The sequence below is a fragment of the Myxocyprinus asiaticus genome, chromosome 6 (genome assembly GCF_019703515.2).
Source record: "Myxocyprinus asiaticus isolate MX2 ecotype Aquarium Trade chromosome 6, UBuf_Myxa_2, whole genome shotgun sequence".
In the NCBI taxonomy this organism is placed as follows: Eukaryota; Metazoa; Chordata; class Actinopteri; order Cypriniformes; family Catostomidae; genus Myxocyprinus; species Myxocyprinus asiaticus.
The window spans coordinates 3,063,523-3,082,279 of NC_059349.1; the positions used below are offsets into that span (position 1 = coordinate 3,063,523).

At 37.4% G+C, this 18,757-nt stretch overlaps 1 protein-coding gene across 6 annotated transcripts in view; it reads left to right on the forward strand.

The window, feature by feature from the left end:
• LOC127442946 (gastrula zinc finger protein XlCGF7.1-like) overlaps positions 1 to 18,757 on the forward strand; it is an 898,889-nt gene that overhangs the window by 83,259 nt on the left and 796,873 nt on the right. The window contains exons 1-2 of one of the 6 annotated variants that reach the window (XM_051701374.1): positions 11,061 to 11,116; positions 15,232 to 15,476. The exons of 4 other annotated variants lie outside the window; for them this stretch is intronic. In XM_051701374.1, coding sequence (XP_051557334.1) covers positions 15,392 to 15,476 — 85 coding nt within the window. In that variant the 5' untranslated portion in view covers positions 11,061 to 11,116; positions 15,232 to 15,391. Of the gene's footprint in view, positions 1 to 11,060; positions 11,185 to 15,231; positions 15,477 to 18,757 lie in introns of those variants that run through there. One more of the 6 variants, XM_051701376.1, reaches the window with a different exon arrangement.

An 18,757-nucleotide genomic window follows, 5' to 3' on the forward strand; every position in this document is an offset into this window, starting at 1 on the left:
AATCTGTAACAGACTCAATGTTCAGTGGGGTGGGGGGGGGGGGGGGTCTCTGTGGGGGCAATGCCATGTGTTGCAGGGCTCCCTGTTCTTCTATTCTATTCTATTTGCAAAAGGAGTCTATGACAAACTAAAGCTGAAGATATAAATAACCTTATTATAACCTTATTTTTGTGAAACATCTTATGTGCCTAAGACTTTTGCACAGTACTGTATAATGTATATATGACACAAAATATAATTCCTCACTGATTTGTATGCATACAACAATTCTTCTTTGAATAATGAATATTATTGGTATATGGTTGTGATATAATAACATAATGGGTAATTTTTGTGTAATTTGTGTCCTTCTCTATCTCCTGATATATACACGTAGATTCTTGATAACTTGTCTTTGTTACTTTAGTAACATACGTGAATGCTGGTATACCATATAAAGATGCAATATATGTTTATAACATTTAGCAAACATTTGTATATTTTTTAAAGTCTATTCTATTAGGACAAATATGGTAGACTACCACCCCTGGAGTCGCGAGTTTGAATCCAGGGTGTGCTGAGTGACAGCCAGGTCTCCTAAGCAACCAAATTGGCCCGGTTGCTAGGGAGGGTAGAGTCACATGGGGTAACCTCCTCGTGGTTGTGATTTAAGTGGTTTTCGCTCTCAGTTTGGTGTGTGGTAAGTTGTGTGTGGATCGCGGAGAATAACACGATCCTCCACATGCTGTGAGTGTCCGTGGTGTCATGCACAGCTAGCCACGTGATAAGATGCACGGATTGACGGTCTCAGAAGCAGAGGCAACTGAGACTTGTCCTCCACCACCTGGATTGAGGTGAGTAACTGCGCCATCATGAGGACCTAGTAAGCAGTGGGAATTGGGCATGCCAAACTGGGGAGAAAAGGGGATAAAAAAAAAAAAAGGACAAATATGGTAAATACTCCCTCTTTATAAATGGAATCAGGTGTGCTATTGTTAACGGGACACTGATGACGATGTAAATCTAAAAAGTTTTGTCTTTGCACTGAGCACTTTTTGCACTTTTTGCACTTTTTGGCTTCTCAATAAACAAAAAAATTGTAAGACTTTTTCTACACATTGTGTGCGAGCTTCCCCTCTCTTTTGGATCTTAGTATGATTTTTTGTGCTTATGCACCAAACTTGGAAATATAAGCCCTTTCAGTATTTGGCGTAGACCTCTACAGCTTTTGTTCTGCTGTTGGTTTACTACATTTAATTACACACACACAGTCAATTAAACAGAAAACATGGTATCCACAAAAATTAAAGCAGAAAACATGGAATTTGGGCAAGAATAAAACAAAATAAAATGGATTTCATAGGGCTCTAATACAATGGAGATCATAGATAGACAGGTCAGCATGATAACATTATTTTCAAGTAAAGTGCTGGGTCAAAATTATCACCTAATAATGCATAATATTGTGCTAAATATTTTTAATCCCTAAAACTATATAATTTGGATGTGACTGTATTAGAGTTTAGTGGCTTATATCAATAATAGTTCAATTTTTTCAAGTTTTTGTTTTGCCCTGTTGCACTAATCGTAAACAACCAAAAATAAAAATCATAATGTTTCTATTCCTGTCCAAATATATGTAGCTGTCAGAGGAATTAAAAACTCAACACATAATGGGAAATTTAAAAAGTCTTTTGTGCCTATAAAGTGCATTATCCGTTATCTGTTTTGAATAAGTGCCTTGTTGCAGTAGTGTTACATATGAAAAGCAAAAGTGTTTAAATGTGTAGTTTCATTTATAATCTGAGGCTGTTTATTCATTTTAGTATCGATACTGTGGTGCCAGGCCTGGTATTGTACTGAAGCCAAAAAAAATAAATAAAAAAAAATAAAAATAATTTAATAAAATAAAATAAAATAAAATAATTATCAAACCAACACTAACTGGTGAAAGCCATATTTTCATATTCTCCTCAGAATTGGAGGAGAACTATACTTTTGCTGGTTTTGAGGCTGCTCTGACTGAGAGACAAGTGCGTCGGAGAGGACGCCAGCTGACTGTGGACTTACTACTTTTGAAGCAGAACAACAGTAAAACTGGGTATTGTGGAGGACTTGTTGTGGGAATATCAACCGACGGCCTGTATAGGTCTGGAACGATATTGTTACAAGGTTCTTTGCAAAATCAAACAACATGGCAGGAAGGGAGACAGAAATTGATAGTGACAGTATGGATTATAGTGAGGAAGAAGGAAGTAAGGACAGTGAATGGGTTGAGGTAATGAGAGGAGACAAAGACAAGAAGGGGAAAATCTGGGAAAAAAAGGAAAAAAGATTAATTTAGCATAGGTGAATCGGAGAGTGAAGGATGAGAATGTGAGAAGTCAGAGGAAGGATTGATGAATGTAGTAGTTAGGTTCGAGGGAGAAGGAGGAGTTAAGAAGGTCGATCCGATCAAACTAACAAAAAGCATTAGAGGACAGGTTGGAGAATTAAAATATGCAAGAATATTAGGAGATGGAAATCTATTAATAGGATGCAAAACTGAAGCACAGGTAGAAAAGGCAAAGAAAATTACGAGCATTGGGAAAGTTAGTGTTTAAGGTTGTAAAAGTTGGAGAAAAAAGACTCAGTGGTAGTAAAGGGGTGATCTATGGGGTTCCTCTCAGTGATAACACAAGAGAACTAGTGGAGAACTTGAAGGTGGGAAATAATATGGTGAAGAATGTTAAAAGAATGACAAGGGGAGCAGAGAGAAAAAGAGACTGAGTCTGTCCTGATAGAGTTTGAGGAAAAAGTGCTTCCAAAGGAGGTGTATTTTGGTTTTTTAAGATACAGTGTAAGAGAATACTTTCTAAAACCCATGAGATGTTTTAATTGCCAGGAATTTGGTCATGTAGCTAAGGTATGCAAGGGAAAAAGAAGATGTGCTAGATGTGGAGGGGAACATGATTATGGGAAGTGTGGAGAGGGAGTGAAACCAAAATGCTGTAATTGTGGAGGAAATCACAGTGTTGCATATTGAGGATGTGAAGTGTATAAAAAGGAGGTGGAGGTGCAACAAATAAGAATAAAGAAAAAAATATAATATGCTGAGGCAGTTAAAATGGTAGGACAGGAAAAACAAAATAAGGAAGGCGGAGTTACTAAAGAACAAAGGCTGGTGAAAGAGCTGCAAGATAAGAAGAAAACATGGATGGAAAAGAAGAAGTTGGTGACATTTATAGCAGGTGTGATAAATGCAACATAAGAGATCAAGTCAAAAATGGAAAGGATTCAGATTATTGCGAACGCAACTGAACATCATTTGAATATGGTAGGATTAAAATGGGAAGAGATAAATTATGAACTAAGAATGCAGTCAAGCCAATAGACATCATGTGTAGGGTGTTAATATTAATAGTGTTAATATTACAGTGGAATGTGAGAAGCCTGATTGCAAATGGACAAGATGTTAAACAATTTAAAGATAACAGAAAAGAAAAACCAGATGTTGTGTGCATTCAAGAGACCTGGCTAAAGCCAAATTTAGATTATGTGTTATATGGATATGTGGCAGTAAGACGAGATAGAGAGGAGGAGGATGTGACACTTTTATAAAATAAGGAATATCATATAGATTAATAGGTGTAGGAAGTGAACAAGAATATATGGTAGTAAAAGTGTGGGCTAAAAGGAAAGAGTTGGTAATTATAAATGATTATAATCCATGCAAAAGAATAGAGGTAAGGAAATTAAAGGAATTAGAAGGACAGAGTAATGGTAATGTTGTGTGGTGTGGTGATTTTAATGGACACAATACATTATGCGGAAGTGAAAGAACAGACACTAATGGTCAGGTAATAGAAGAAATATTAGATGAGATGAACTTAGTGTCATGTGTATTTTGTTGATTCAAGTCTTTTATTTTGAAAAGTTTAGTTCCTGTTTCCCTTGTCATGTAATTTCATGTTTTCCCTCCATGTTCATGTGTCATGTTTTCATTGGTTTATTGTTTAATTAGCTTGTTATCAGTTCTGTTTTTTCATTGGTTTATGTTCTCCCATGTCTTGTATTTAAGTCTCATGTTTTCCATTGTGTGTTTGTCAAGTATTGAATGTGAGTGTAGATGTTTTTGTCAAAGTCATGTTTTTAGCTATAGTCAAGTTCATGTTCATGTTTATGTTTTGTTTCATGTTTGTAGTTAGGGTTATTGGTTATCATGTTTGTAAATAAACTGCACTTGGGTTCTTCATCTTCACATCATCGTTTTCATCATTGCCATTGCCAGTACACATTACAGAATACTTGACCGACTATGAACCCAGCAGTTCTACTCCTACGATACGTCAGGGGAATCGTCCCCTGGAGGACTATGTGGAGGACTTTTGCGATCTGGCCAGCCAGGTGGACTTTAATGAGGTTGCACTCAAAGACTGTTTCTGGTTTGGACTGAGTGAGCCAATCTCCATTCTGATGCCAGGCGGTAAGAGTACTCTTACCCTCACTCAGTATATCGACCTCGCCTTGCAGATCATTGGTTCCACGACATGGCCGCCGCCGAGCCAGAGTTCCAAGTCATGGTCGCTGAGCTAGTGCCATCTTTTGCCCTGAATTATTAGCCTGCTCCATGCCACGTCACAGCAATGCCTCAGCCTGCTCCATGCCACGTCACAACAACGCCTGAGCAATTGGACCTAGAGATGGTTCCCACCCTTATACCCACCCTTAGTTCTCCTGAGCAGGCAAGGAGATCTTTCGGCCCTCTGACCCCGCCTGGACCCTCCAAGCCCTGGACTTCGCCTTGGCCTGTTGGTCCCTCAACATTGCCTCAGCTCCACTGCGGTCCTTCAGCTTGTCGGCTATGCCGGGGTCCCTCCGGCTCCTCCTTGGTCTGTCGGTCACCTGGCTCCGCTTTGGCTCTCCAATCCTCGGCTGCGCCTCGTCCCTCCGATCTGTCAGCTCCACCAGGGACCTCCTTCCCTACGGCTCCACCTTGGTCCTCAGTCCCACCGGCTCCACCTCAGTCTTCAGATTTCCCCCATCTCCGCCTTGCTGCTCCGAGCCTCCAGCACTGCCTTGGTCCTCCCTGCCATCGGCTCCACCCTGGCCCTTCGAGTCTTCGGCTACTCTTCGGGCACAAAGTTCTATAGCTCCACCCCTTGAGCCTCTCATGGCTCCACCCCCCACGGACTCTGCCCTGGTCCCATGCCCCTCACCCATTCTTGCCACTCCATGCCTCAAGACACCACCACCCCCTGCTCCCTACAGAACTTTGGAACTATGTAATGTTTTTTTGTGTTTGTTCTTGTGTTGGGAACATATATAATGTGTATCTTGTTAATTTCATGTCTTTATTTTGAAAAGTTTAGTTCCTGTTTCCCTTGTCATGTGACTTCATGTTTTCCCTCCATGTTCATGTGTCATGTTTTAATTGGTTTATTGTTTAATTAGCTTGTTATCAGTTCTGTTTGTTCATTGGTGTTCTCCCATATCTTGTATTTAAGCCTCATGTTTTCCATTGTGTGTTTGTCAAGTATTGAATGTGAGTGTAGATGTTTGTCAGGCCATGTTTTTAGCCATAGTCAAGTTTTTCACGTTTGTAGTTAGGGTTATTGGTTATCATGTTTGTAAATAAACTGCACTTGGGTTTTCATTGCATCATCATTGCCAGCAGCCAGCCCATGTTACACTTAGTATGTTTAAATGATGGTAGTGGTACCAGAATAGATGTTAATACAGGGAAAAGTCAGTTCTGGATGTTTCATTTCTATCAAACAGCATGGCAGCAACATGCAATTGGTCAGTGTATCAAGAAGGAACTATAGAATGTGACCATTATCCAATATGGTGTAAGATAAACATTGAAATTCCCTTGACCACAGGAAGCACAGGTGGGAAATGGAAATTTGAGAGCTAACTGGGAGAAGTTTCAGGAAATAAGTAACATTTACTTAAACAGATTAATAATTAAATTAATATAGAAGCACTAGATAACAAAATTAAGTAGGGAATAAGGTTGGCTGCAATAGAAGCTATCCCTAAGTGCAAAGTAAAAAAACAATGCCGTGGTGGGATGATAAGTGCAAGGAAGCAGTGAGGAACAGAAACTGGGCATTTAAACTGGTGAAAAGAACTCCTAATTTCCAAAATATGATCCAATATAAACTGCACAGGCAGTGGTAAGGCGGACAATAAGACACGCAAAAAGAACATGCTGGTAAGAATGTTGTGACACAATTGGAAATGAAACTCCAGTAGGAGAGGTGTGGAGAATGATAAAAAGGATGGGAGGGGACCAAAAGGATTGGAGTTATCCAGTGCTGGTTGAGGTTAATGATACAGCAGTAACTAATAAGGGAAGAAGTAGAGACTATGGCAAATACTTTTAAGGTAAATATCTCTAGTAATCTATTGGAAGAAGAGGCAGCGAGAGAACAAATCTGATTACAGGGAGATATTATGTAGGAAAGATAATAGTGATGGTGAGCTAGATGTTCCTTTTAACATTGGAGAAATAAAAAGAGCATTGGAAAAAAACTAGAAAAACAGCTCCTGGTAAAGATGAAATATCTAAGCCTAGAAAGTCTTGAGAAATTACTATTGCTATATAACAAAGTGTGGGAAGAAGGTAGAATGCCAGGAAGCTGGAAAGAGGCAATAATAATACCAATAAGGAAGCCTGGAAAGGATGACAGCAAGCCAGGAAATTACAGACCTATTGCCCTGACATCACACATCTGTAAATTCATGGAACGTATGATAAATGAGAGATTAATGTATTTCCTGGAGAGTAGAAATTTGGTAGCAACATATCAAAGTGGATTTAGAAAAGGGAGAAGTACTGTGTGTTGGGCCTCATGTATTCAGATAGAAGACAAAGGCAGGCCTAACACAGTCGTAAAAACCTAACTCAAGCCCCCACATTCCAAGTCGTAAATTATACTGATAAATATCGCGCCAAAATCAAACAAAGGGAGTCCAAAACAGACTACAAATCCCATGAAGCCTTGCTCACTAAAGGATCGAACTCTCAACTCCTATTGGATGAGGCAAACAACAGAATGTCCCTTAAAGACATCCCTCAAACATGACATCATCAGGAGTTGAAATACCTCTGAGATGCTTCCGGGATTTGCTTCCAGCAACTTTGTTCACCGAGTATAGACACAGCTAATCGCTGCTCTCAGGTGCAACCTCGTGGCACAAGGAAGTAACGTCCGACTTGAAACTGTGGCCATACAATCTCCATCTCGCTGGACGAGTTGAGATTACCCTGTGTTCAACCGAACACTCTAACGGATCCGAAGGAGACCCCCAAGCAATCCGCAGTTTCATCCGTTTTCCTGCAGAAGTGAAGAGATTAAAGATTTCTCTTCCATCTTCAATCAAGTTGACATTTCTGAGTTCTCCGCCAGCCCGCCGAGAATTAACAGCCGTGCCCACCAACAGAGCGAGGAAACGGCCTCCCGTCATCACCCGAGCCTCAAGGAACCGGGTCGGAATTAAACGACGGATGAACACACATTCTGTCCTCATGCGATTCAAGTAAGAGGTTTACGTCTGGGCAGAGACAGAATATTATAGTGTGTTATTCTTGTGTTTCAAGGTTTTTGCTTGTACAGTTTACGGACCGCCATGTCCGCTCATTATTAATACTCAGGGTATTAATTATCACAAATTTGTTTTGCTGTATTGTGGTCCAACCAAATTGGACTGTTGTGGAATTTCGCCATCGCGGGTGAGACAGGTAAACTGAGTTCATCCATTAAAGAGTCAAATAATGCGGGACTGTTTACGAGCCGTCCACCACGTCTCTGAGCGATGAACTAACAGCTGCTTTCTCTCCCACGATCGCGAAATCGGCTTTAGGGCCGTCACTTCTCTCTCTCTCTCATACTAACCACACACACACACACACACACACACACACACACACACACACACACACACACACACACGCACGCGACCCCTCACAAACATTCTGGCACACATTTTTGGCTCCTAGATAGCTTAATGCTAAAGCCCAGCTTTGTCCCTAAGCTATCGTACAAGTGGATACACGCGGTAACTGGTAGACGCCATTGACTGGTTTCTCTCCACCCCCATTCGTGGTCATATTCCCTGGCCGGAAGTCTCGCGTGACATACTCTCCACGAGAGTCACGTCCGCCATTATGTGCGCGTCCCTCCTTACACACACACACACTGTCACACACACACCTTATGTGTTATAGGATTATTTTAGTTTCCATATCTAATCATATCACTGTTTAGTTTGTAGTTGTAAGTCGGAAGTTTATTGACTGCATTGTATTAATTATTAATTGATATTACTGCATAAATAAACTTTGTTTATATTACAAAGAGAAGTGTTTTGGTTTGTTTTATAAACCTGTGTCAGTGCTCGGATTCAAAACTTCATTCATTGTTTTTATCCCGAAAATCGAAATTCTTCGGATGTCGATTTTCCTAAGAAAATGATCTAATATTGAGACTGTTATACTATCTGGTTATTAGTCCCTGATTCCAGGGTGGTGCCCCGTCAATGTTAATCCTTATTAATATTCTATTGATTTTTGATAATTGATAATTATCTTTGATGATTGTTGAATTTGAATGATCAATAAGCTAGTGTTAATTTTAATTAATGTTTCATCGATGTTAACAATGAACGATTATCTTTGATAATATTTGATTTAAAGGATTAAAAAAAGCTAACATTGATTCTCATCAATGTTCTATTGATTTTAATAATTAAATAATTATCTTTGATAATTATTAATTATTGCTAATAACCAAACCCGCTCCTAAACGTAGCGCACTACATTTACTGGAGCCCCATATGAGATTTTAATGAGTTAGATTCAATTAATTAATTTAAATATTAATTAATAACTAAAGAAATAATTATTAATTATTTCTGATAGTAACACTGATCTAAACAACCAGTAAAGCCTTACATGTGGATCCAATAATATGTTTAGAGGATGAAGTAAGAAAAGCCCAAGTAAACAAAGAAACAGTGTTGGCTGTATTTTTTTATGTTGAAAAGGCCTATGATATGCTATGGAAAGAGGGACTTCTAATCAAAATGCATTTATTGGGTGTTGGAGGAATATTTAATTGGATAATGGACTTTCTAGACAGAAGAACTATCCAAGTGAGGATGGGAACAGAGATTTCCAAACAGTACATAGTAGAAAACGGAACACCCCAAGGGAGCATATTAAACCCAACTCTGTTCACCATTATGATTAATGATATATTCTTAAATATCACAAAAGACAAGGGAAGATCATTGTTCACGGATGACGGGGCTTTATGGAAAAGAGGAAGGAATGTTGAATATATAATAAAGAAAGTGCAAGAAGGAATCAGCCAAGTGGAAAGTTGGGGTATATAATGGGGTTTTAAATTTTCAATTGAAAAAACAAAGGTTATGTTCTTTACAAGGAAACAAATCAGAGAAGGTCAGTTGAAATTGTATGGGAATTGTTTAGAAAAAGTTACAAGTTTTCAGTTCCTGGGAATATATTTTGACACAAATTTAACATGGAAACAACATATAAAATATGTAGTTGATAAATGTAAAAAAGTCATAAATGTCATGAGATGTCTTTCCGGACTAAAAAGTGGGGCTAATGTTATAGCTTTGAAATATATTTATATAGCTTTAATAAGGTCAAGGTTCGATTATGGAAGTATTGTTTATGGCTCAGCGTCAAAGTCTGCACTAGCAGATCTAGATATTGTGCAAGCTCAAGCTTTAAGAGTTTGTCTAGGAGCAATAAGAATTACCCCAGTGTGTGCAATACAAGTGGAAGCTGGAGAAATGCCACTGGGGTTACACCGAAATCAGCTGGTAGCCAATTACTGGATTAATCTGAGGGGGCATAGAGACTACCACCCAACAAAAAAGGTGTTGCAAACATGTTGGGAGAAGGAGAGGATGCATAGAGAAAGCTCTGGGTGGACAGGAGATCAAATAGCAAAAGATGTGGGAATGTATGATAAAGAAATTGGAGAAACTGTTATATGGCCCATTAAACCAGTATGGGTGCTGATGTATCCATACGTAGGTATGGAATTACTGAAGATTAGACAAAATATTATAGATGAGTACTATAGGTATAGGGACTGTAAATACAAAGACAATATTCAGATTTTCACAGATGGATCAAAAGATTTAGAAACAAATGCAACAGGATCAGGTGTTAATGTGCCTTGTTTCCATGTGGAGCTTAATAAAAGAGCGTCTGACTATCTAAATATCTATGCTGTTGAGTTGTTTGCCATATTGATGGCAGTAGAGTGGATTGAACAAACCAGGGGTAACACATTTTTAGTATGCAGTGATTCTATAGCTGCCCTTGTAAGCATCAAATCAGGCACAACCAGAAACCATCAGGATCTGCTCTATGAAATCTTGTTTAGCTATTCAAGAACAACTAGACAGGGGGAAAATGCCTCATTTATGTGGGTCTCAGCTCATTCATGTATCCAGGGCAATGAAAGAGCAGACAAATTGGCAAAAAAAAAAGCAGTCAAAAAAGAAAATGTTGAAATTAATATTAAGTTATCAAAATCAGAAGGGAAAAGAACTGTGTGGAGGAAAATAAATAAAAAATGGCAACAACAGTGGGATAATGCAATAAAAGGGAGACATTCATACTCAATACGAAGCAGAGTTGGTATTGTAAGAAATACAATATAAAAGGGATATAGCAACCTTAACGCTACACTTCACATCATGGGAAAACATCCAACAGGTCTGTGCACTCAGTGTCAGGAATATGAGACAGTTGAACATATTCATACGTCATGTGAGAAATTCAATCAAGAAAGACAAGAAATGATGATACAATTATGGGAAATAGGACGGATAGAGGACAATATTAAAAGTATGCTAGAAACTAAAAACAGTAAACAAGGGAGGAAGTGTCTATTTAATTTTCTAAAAAAGACTGGACTGGACAAGCGACTTTAAATAAATGGACTCTAGGTAAGTGTAGAACAGAAGGTGGCAGTAATGCAACAATCCGGATGCCAACTGCCATAAAACCCCAACGAAGAAGAAGAAGAAAAAGCTTTTTATTGTGACGTCATAAGGCTGCGCTGCGATTGAGCGATTCATCGGTCTGTTGTTTCTGTTTCAGGTTTGTTTTCAGCTTTTAATATGAATAAAACGATACAAAACGGTCAAAAGTGCTGCAGAGCATTACAAGTATGTTCCAACATCATGATACTGTTATTGGAGTATTTATGCAGTGGTTTATGAAGTGCTGATAGTTTGTTTTTTTACTGTTTTGTGTAAATACACATTGTGCTTTTACTTTACATTCAGTAAATATTGAGATTACTTGAATGAATGCTTTAACAGAGATCTAGTTACACATACAGAGTTACTCGTACACATGTTCTCCTTGTATATTAATTGTGTTGTGTATCAGACTGCTGGAGGTTCATGTCAGGATTAATTTAAATAAGACCTTATTATAGGGCTTGTATATTCTATATATATTCTGACGGTATACCTACAGTATGTGTGGGTCACTTTACTGAGCTGGGACTGTGCTTCCAGTAAAAATAAATTGTGTCCTTTCAAAATATTGTTTTTATAGTTAGTCATACACTGTAAAAAAAAAAAAAAAATCCTGTTGTTTGTACAAAAAACAAACAAACAACAACAACAACAAAACCGGCAGCTGTGGTTGCCAGAATAATTATGTAAAAAAATAAAGTAAAAATGTAAACAACTTTACAGAACAACCTGTTATTTTTACAGTTTAAAACTGTTGTGATTTACATGACCACAAATAAAAAAAGCTGTTACATTTACAGTAAAAAAACATCATAAACTTGATATTAACCTTCTGAAACTGTAAAAATCTGCTTTTTACTTTATAAGGAATTGTTAATCACCGTAGTAATTACAGAAGAGCACATGATGACATGAGGTTCATCAATAGTGGCTCTTCCAGGAGCAATGACCAATAAAGACGTAGAGACAGCGCTCAGTGTCAATCACACAAACACTAAACACCATCAGGGTAACACGTGAAATTAAAATAATGTAATAAACATTAACTAAACTACATCAAATATAAAACAGAACACCCCAAAGTACATAACTGAAATAACTATTCTAATAAAATATAATGAAATAATACATGGAATTGTGGGAATGCCCGATTATAGTTTCTTACTGTAATTTTAACAACAATTTACTGTAAAAAGTACATGAACTCTCTTGTTAAACATAATATATATTTTTACTATTAATTATATGGGAAAATCATACTTTTTACATCTAAGATATGTTATTTTTACAACATTTCATTGTAAAAACTACTGTATTGTCTTAAAATATATTTAAAAAATACTGGATATTTTACAGTTAATACCTGTTAATCAATGAACATTTTTTTTTCTGTAGCATTTTTACAGTCTTTTACCATTGAAATTACAGACATTTTTTACAGTGTATCTTGAAATATCTAAAGGTAAACAGGGCAAGTTTGTTAGAACAGGAGGAAAACTTGTCTATAATTTGTCCAAAATTCATGGAGGTCCAGATTTTAATCCCCTTCATTCTACTGTTTGTACTTGCCCTTATGAATGTTTAGCCTGTAATAGTTCTTCAACTGTTTAATTGGCATTGATAGCCTAATAATAGGGCCATAACCACAATGGATGGCTCCTCATCATGACTTTAGTTAGGTTAATGTAGCTACTCTCTCTAAAAAAATTAACTAGTATTTGTAAACAATATAAAAATGAAGATAAACAGATTCCTCCTAATAGATTTAATATGTCTTTCTACAGAATAAACATGATACATTTTAGTAAGAGTGATGATGTGCATTTTAAAAAGCCTTATAATTGATGTTGATTCATGGTGTTATCTCCACTTTACTTTATCAGTGCTGTATATAATGTCGGGGCTGTCTAGCAGTTTAAGAGGTTTTACTTCTTTACCCAGCGATTTAAATGAGATGATTCTCAGTAGAATTCATATTAAGTGCATTATTTTTGTGGTGTCCGCAAATCGAGATGTCTAATGCGTGTTGAGTCGCGCGCTCTGCCCTACACCAGAGCTTTGTTTATCCTGTCTCTGGAGCACACTGATGTGCGTTGCGTTGGTAAATTTACTTTGGCACGAAAATTCAAGTGTCGTGCTGAAGGAAAAATAAAAAGTTGAAGATTTGTTGTGACGTTTTATTTGTTTTATATTGAATTATATTGAATTACGTTTTCTTGTTATTTGGCATGAAATTAACTTGGGTAGTTACTTAAACAGATTTATTGCACTTTCATGTTAGCCTAAATCAAATAATAGAAACGGTGAAACACAGAGAAACTTTGTTAAAGGGTCTCAGCTCACCATGCATTACCTTCAGTCTACTGGAACATTAGTATATTATAGTAATATTCTACTGTATAATAATAGTAATTATTGTTATTATCACTCCTATCTTGGAGTCCTTGCACTGGCTCCCTGTCAGGTTTCATTTGATTTTAAAATTCTCATGCTTACATACAAGGCTTTGCATGGTTTGGCTCCTCAGTATTTGGCTGAGCTTTTAACCCATTACACTCCAAAATGTGATCCGCTCCTCCAATTCTGGTCTTTTAACTGTTCCTCAGACTCGTCTATGCACTATGGATGATTGGCCATTTTCTTCTTATGCTCCAAATCTGTGGAACTCCCTTCTGATATTAGAGAAGCACAGTCTTTTAGTGTATTTAAAGCTTATTTCTAAACATATTTCTTTAGGATAGCTTTTACTTGATGATTTTGTCTTTTTATTATTTTATTATTATTATTATTTTGAATCGTGTTTTATTATTAACTGTTTTTGATGCATGCTTTTATACTCTGTTTTATGCTTTGTACTTCTGTTTTCAATTTCTTTTTCCTATTTAAAGTGCCTTGAGAGGCCTTTTTAAAGGTGCTATATAAAATAAAGTTTATTATTATTATATACAACATTAATCTTTTTACTGTAATTTCGTACTTTGATTGCTATGCAGTCCCGAACCGTTATTTTGGCTGAAAACTAAAGGAAGACCTTTGAGTTTCTTTGTGGAACTGACACCAGCTTTGTGCTCCTCATTTTTAAACATGGTGAAATGCTCTCATTTTCTCCTCTCTCCATAAAAGCCCGGCATCATGGAGTTACTTTAGATTTGCTTAGAAACATATGGAGACATATTTGGAATTACACAGTTGTGGAATTACAGTAAATCTGGAGCACTTTAAATATATCATGGTTAGCGAACGTTAATGAACCAACCACACCAAACTCGGAGCACATCTGTTCAAAGAACCACTCTGAGAGCGCTGAAAACACTGTATCATGAACCTCATGTGTTACAAGAATGTTTAATACACAACAGACAGAACAGAGCGGCACACAAGTGAGCCATAAAACACATGGCTACATATTTCAGAGCATGCTTTAAAGCTAAACAGATTGGTCATTACCTAACTTATGAAAAGAGCGGCCATCTAAAGAGCTTGTTATTTGGTCTATTGTCTGTAGACACAGCCCATAATGAGAATGAACAACAATTTGCAACTTTACCCGAATGCTGATTTGCTTACTAGCTCGATAATAATTAATTTACTGTGAGAGCAGAAACCTTGATGGTGTTTAAATACCATTAATTGTGCAGCCCTAATCATCATTAGTTTACAGATATTTTAGTTTACAAATATGTTAGTTAGATATCCTTCACAGACCATGTAGCGGCTATTTTTACTCATTGTATGTCCACCTTAAGATTGTGCAAATCACAGCCTTTTGTGCTTTAATAATTGCACAAGGCTATATTATGATTTTGATTGTAATTTGATTGTCAGCCTTAGACAGAACTATATGTTCCAATCATCTCCGAAGTACTTGATGTTTCTTTATTAACAGTTATGCATGCCCTGATAAGTGTCTGTGGTAAAGAGGCAGCTTGACTGACTATAGCCACAGACCCATGAGAATTGAAGAGGTTGTGAAATCTTTTAGCATTTTACTTCTTTTATTTTTATTGTAACACTTATTTGTTTGTGATTTGTAATTTCTTCAAGTAATAATGAGGGGGCTTTCGAAGTATGTTTTGGAATGCATACATGTATAAAAATACAGTAAATCAGTAAAGGATAAAAATAAGTATATTTGAGGATGAATATAGAAATGTAAAATGTTAAGCAGAAAAGCTTAACGATTTTAATACATACATTTTGTAACTCTGACATTCATTTTTAATTTTTCAGGTCTGGTCTTCACTATCACACAGCTATTGTGAATCCACTCCCAAAACAATTCCCAATAAATACTGTGAATATTCCTGTCATCTTTGAATTGAAGAAGTGTTTCCAGAAGTGCAGGACAAACTTCAAGTGTGTCAATAATTTCTGACATACTATTGTAAAGATGGATTTTATTAAAGAGGAGAGAGAGGACATGGGTTATCCAGAACCATACAGAGTGAAAAATGAAGATACTGAGGAACAAATAGGTTGGTGTCCATTCTTGATTCTTCATTAAAGGTGCACTAAGTTTTTAGCTGGCTCTTAATCGTCCAGTTGGTCCCAGTAGTACTTGTGATTTTGGACTCTATACTGTCACCCATCATCCTGAATACCAGAGGTTTGTGTACCGAGTGCTGCCATTTTACAATGAATATGTCTGTTTATCTATATTTGTGCAGAGTTCCACACGAACAGGTTTTGTCTCTTTAATTCATTACTGTAATAAAGTTCACAAGATGGGCTTGAAGAAAGAGGAAGCTGGAACCGGCTTGTGTCTCTCTCTCTCATCTGCCGCTGTCTCCTCTCCTTAAATACTCCCGCCGCTCCTCACTGGAATGCGAGAACAGTGTGGCACACATGTGGAGCTCATTTACCGCTTATCTTCCCGGCCTCGCTCTGCCCAGATGCCACTCGGCCCCGCCCTGCTCACCACAATTATGTTTAGTCATTTGAATTAGGGGTGTAACGATCCATCGATCTGGATTGATGCGATCAAATAACCAATGATGCGCTGTCATCGAAGCATCTCGTAAACATTGATGTGTATTTTTTAAGATGCACCTTTATTTTGACACTTTCATGTCATCCACATCCGTACGCATTTCTTTAATTTTTTTATATATATTATTAAACAATTTAAAGTGTACAAACAAATTGAACGAAAAGAAGACCCCTCCTACCAAATCCTATTCCTGCTGACCCATTATCTGGTCTTAAGTTATAGCATAGGGAAGCCATTCATGATTAAGTAAACGCAAGATATTATAGCAAGAAAAATAAAGAACAAGTAGATTGAAAATAAACACATACATACAGTACATGCACATTTATAAAGAAAAAGGAAATAAAAACAACAATAATTAATAATAAATAAAAATATATGTATACATATACAGTGTTTCCCCCTAGGATTTTTTTCAGCAGCGGTGCTGTTGTGCACACATCCACAAGCCCGCAACGCCGGACTTGTATTAACACACGTTGGTGGAGGAATAGCTTAAAACAGGGGTGTCAAACTCAATTTCTGCCAGGGGCCACATCACGGTTTATTTGTGCCCTCAAAGGGCCTTTTGAAAATGTGGCACCAGCACATGCTTTGGTAGCACCCATGCAATTACCAATAATATTACATGTTTTGTGCATTGAAATGCACATTTAACAGTACAGCATTTATTAATTTGAGGTTGGGATGCAGATGAAAAGTATGCTATTAACAATAGTAACATTTGTGGAAAAAATGAACACCCAATTTTAATATGGCTAAATTGAAATATTCTGACAGTGTGACTAAGTTCTCCTTTACTTTCATCAGGCTCCTACTGATTAAACTACAGTCATCTCTTGGAATTTCTGAAGGCAAAGAAAACAACTTACATTTTCCTACAAACAGAGAGCATTACAAGAGGACACATTTTATACAGTTGGACCACTGATGGCTTGGTCCATATAATTATGAAAATTTACCATAGTCCTTCCATAATATCCATAGTTTTAGCAATGATATTTGTAATAGTTCATGGTAACCATAGGTAAATCCATGCATGGCTCCTCACTACCATGGTTAGTAACTATGGTTTCTATATAAAGAACTATGGCATTTTTATTATGAAAAAAAAACAGCAGTCTAAATACATGTAGAAAATTTTTAAGCCACAACTACCATAGTTAATACAGTACAGTCATGGATGGATTAAGACCTGAGAGGCCCATGGGATGGTACACCATGGAGGCCCCCCCATGACGTGACTACGGTTCACCTTTATGCGCTACAGGACGCTTGGCAGATTTGGTTGGATTTTTCAAATAGACAGAAGAAAAGTTTGTAGCAATGTCTGACATGACCAATTATATGCACTTTTAAATCCAAAATCATGCATTATTAATAAGGATGTGCACGGTATTCAAATGCCAAAATCACTATTTGGTTATTATGCACGTGTTTAGAGGTCTTCAACCCTATTGGAGTCCGATGGTACCCGACAAACCATCAGGTTTTGGGCCAGGTTCAGGTCAGTTTTTCAAGCAGGCTATAGGGCGAGTTACGGGATGTTCACATGTGCGTCTGTGCTGTTTTTAAATTGTTTTTCTATGTAAACACGCATTGGATTGACGTTTTTGATCGTTGCGCTGTGCCACAACTCATGACCGTCGCATTGTTTTAGACACTGCATTAAGTTTAAAAGAACTTTAATATTGTAAACGCATCTCGTGACACCTGTGTTCTGTTTCATCATTTGTTGCACTGCATCAGCGCTGGTGTCACACATCGATATTCTGATGAAGTTCAGGTTGCAAAGAGGACTTAATGTGACTGTTACACATGATTCCAGATTGTTTTTCACATGGCAAAGTTTCAGTGCTTGTTAAACAGTGAGCCAGTTAAACAGTGAGCACCCCCCCCCCCTTTTGGTCTGGTGTGCAGAAAATAATAACACAAGTTTGGGTAAATCATTTCAAATCAAACCATCCCAAAGAGGTTTATAAACCGTAGCGTGCGCTGCCTCATGGAAAGTGGACCTGCCGGGGCAGAATTACACATTTTCCATTGATTAATAATAGGCCTACTATGTTGCAGGCGGTGACAGAGATTATTTTAGTTTGACTTTAATGTGTTTTTAGCATTTTAAGATCTATGTATTGTGCTATTTCGGCTCATAGTACACTGTGCAATTTATTCCCTGCTAATCTGAGATTGTGTTTGACGCATCCATGGCAATAAACATTCTTTTGTTCCAAGTCCCGACAAATAACACAATAACCGTTCGTGAACTCTCGTGGTTAACCAAATATAACAAAAGTTTACCGTGCACATATTTAGGGTATTAAGGCATCTTTATCATTAAACATTAAATGCATGCAGGGCTTAAACATTTTAAAGTATATGAATTTAAACCATCAGCTTTGAACACAGTCAGGATAAACTGCACCTTATCTTTGTGTTTGGAAGTGTTTTGTAAATCAGACGCTGTTCTCTGTTGTCCTTCAAATAAACGCGCTGCACCTGTGAGATGCAGATTCCCTGAGCACGCACTCTAGTGCCGGTGCTCGCGCTGCTGTTGTCCAGCACGCATTCAGCCGAACAAATGGTATTTCACATAAGGCTGACATTTACGTGGATTTATAATAGATATCTATAAATAATTTATTTAGAGCTTGGGGCCCTTTGGGTTTAGAGGCCCCTGGGCAATGGCCCATTCGGCCCGGTGGTTAATACGTTCTTGAGTACAGTTAGTGTTACTACAGTAAATTCATGGCAAATGTTTGTAAG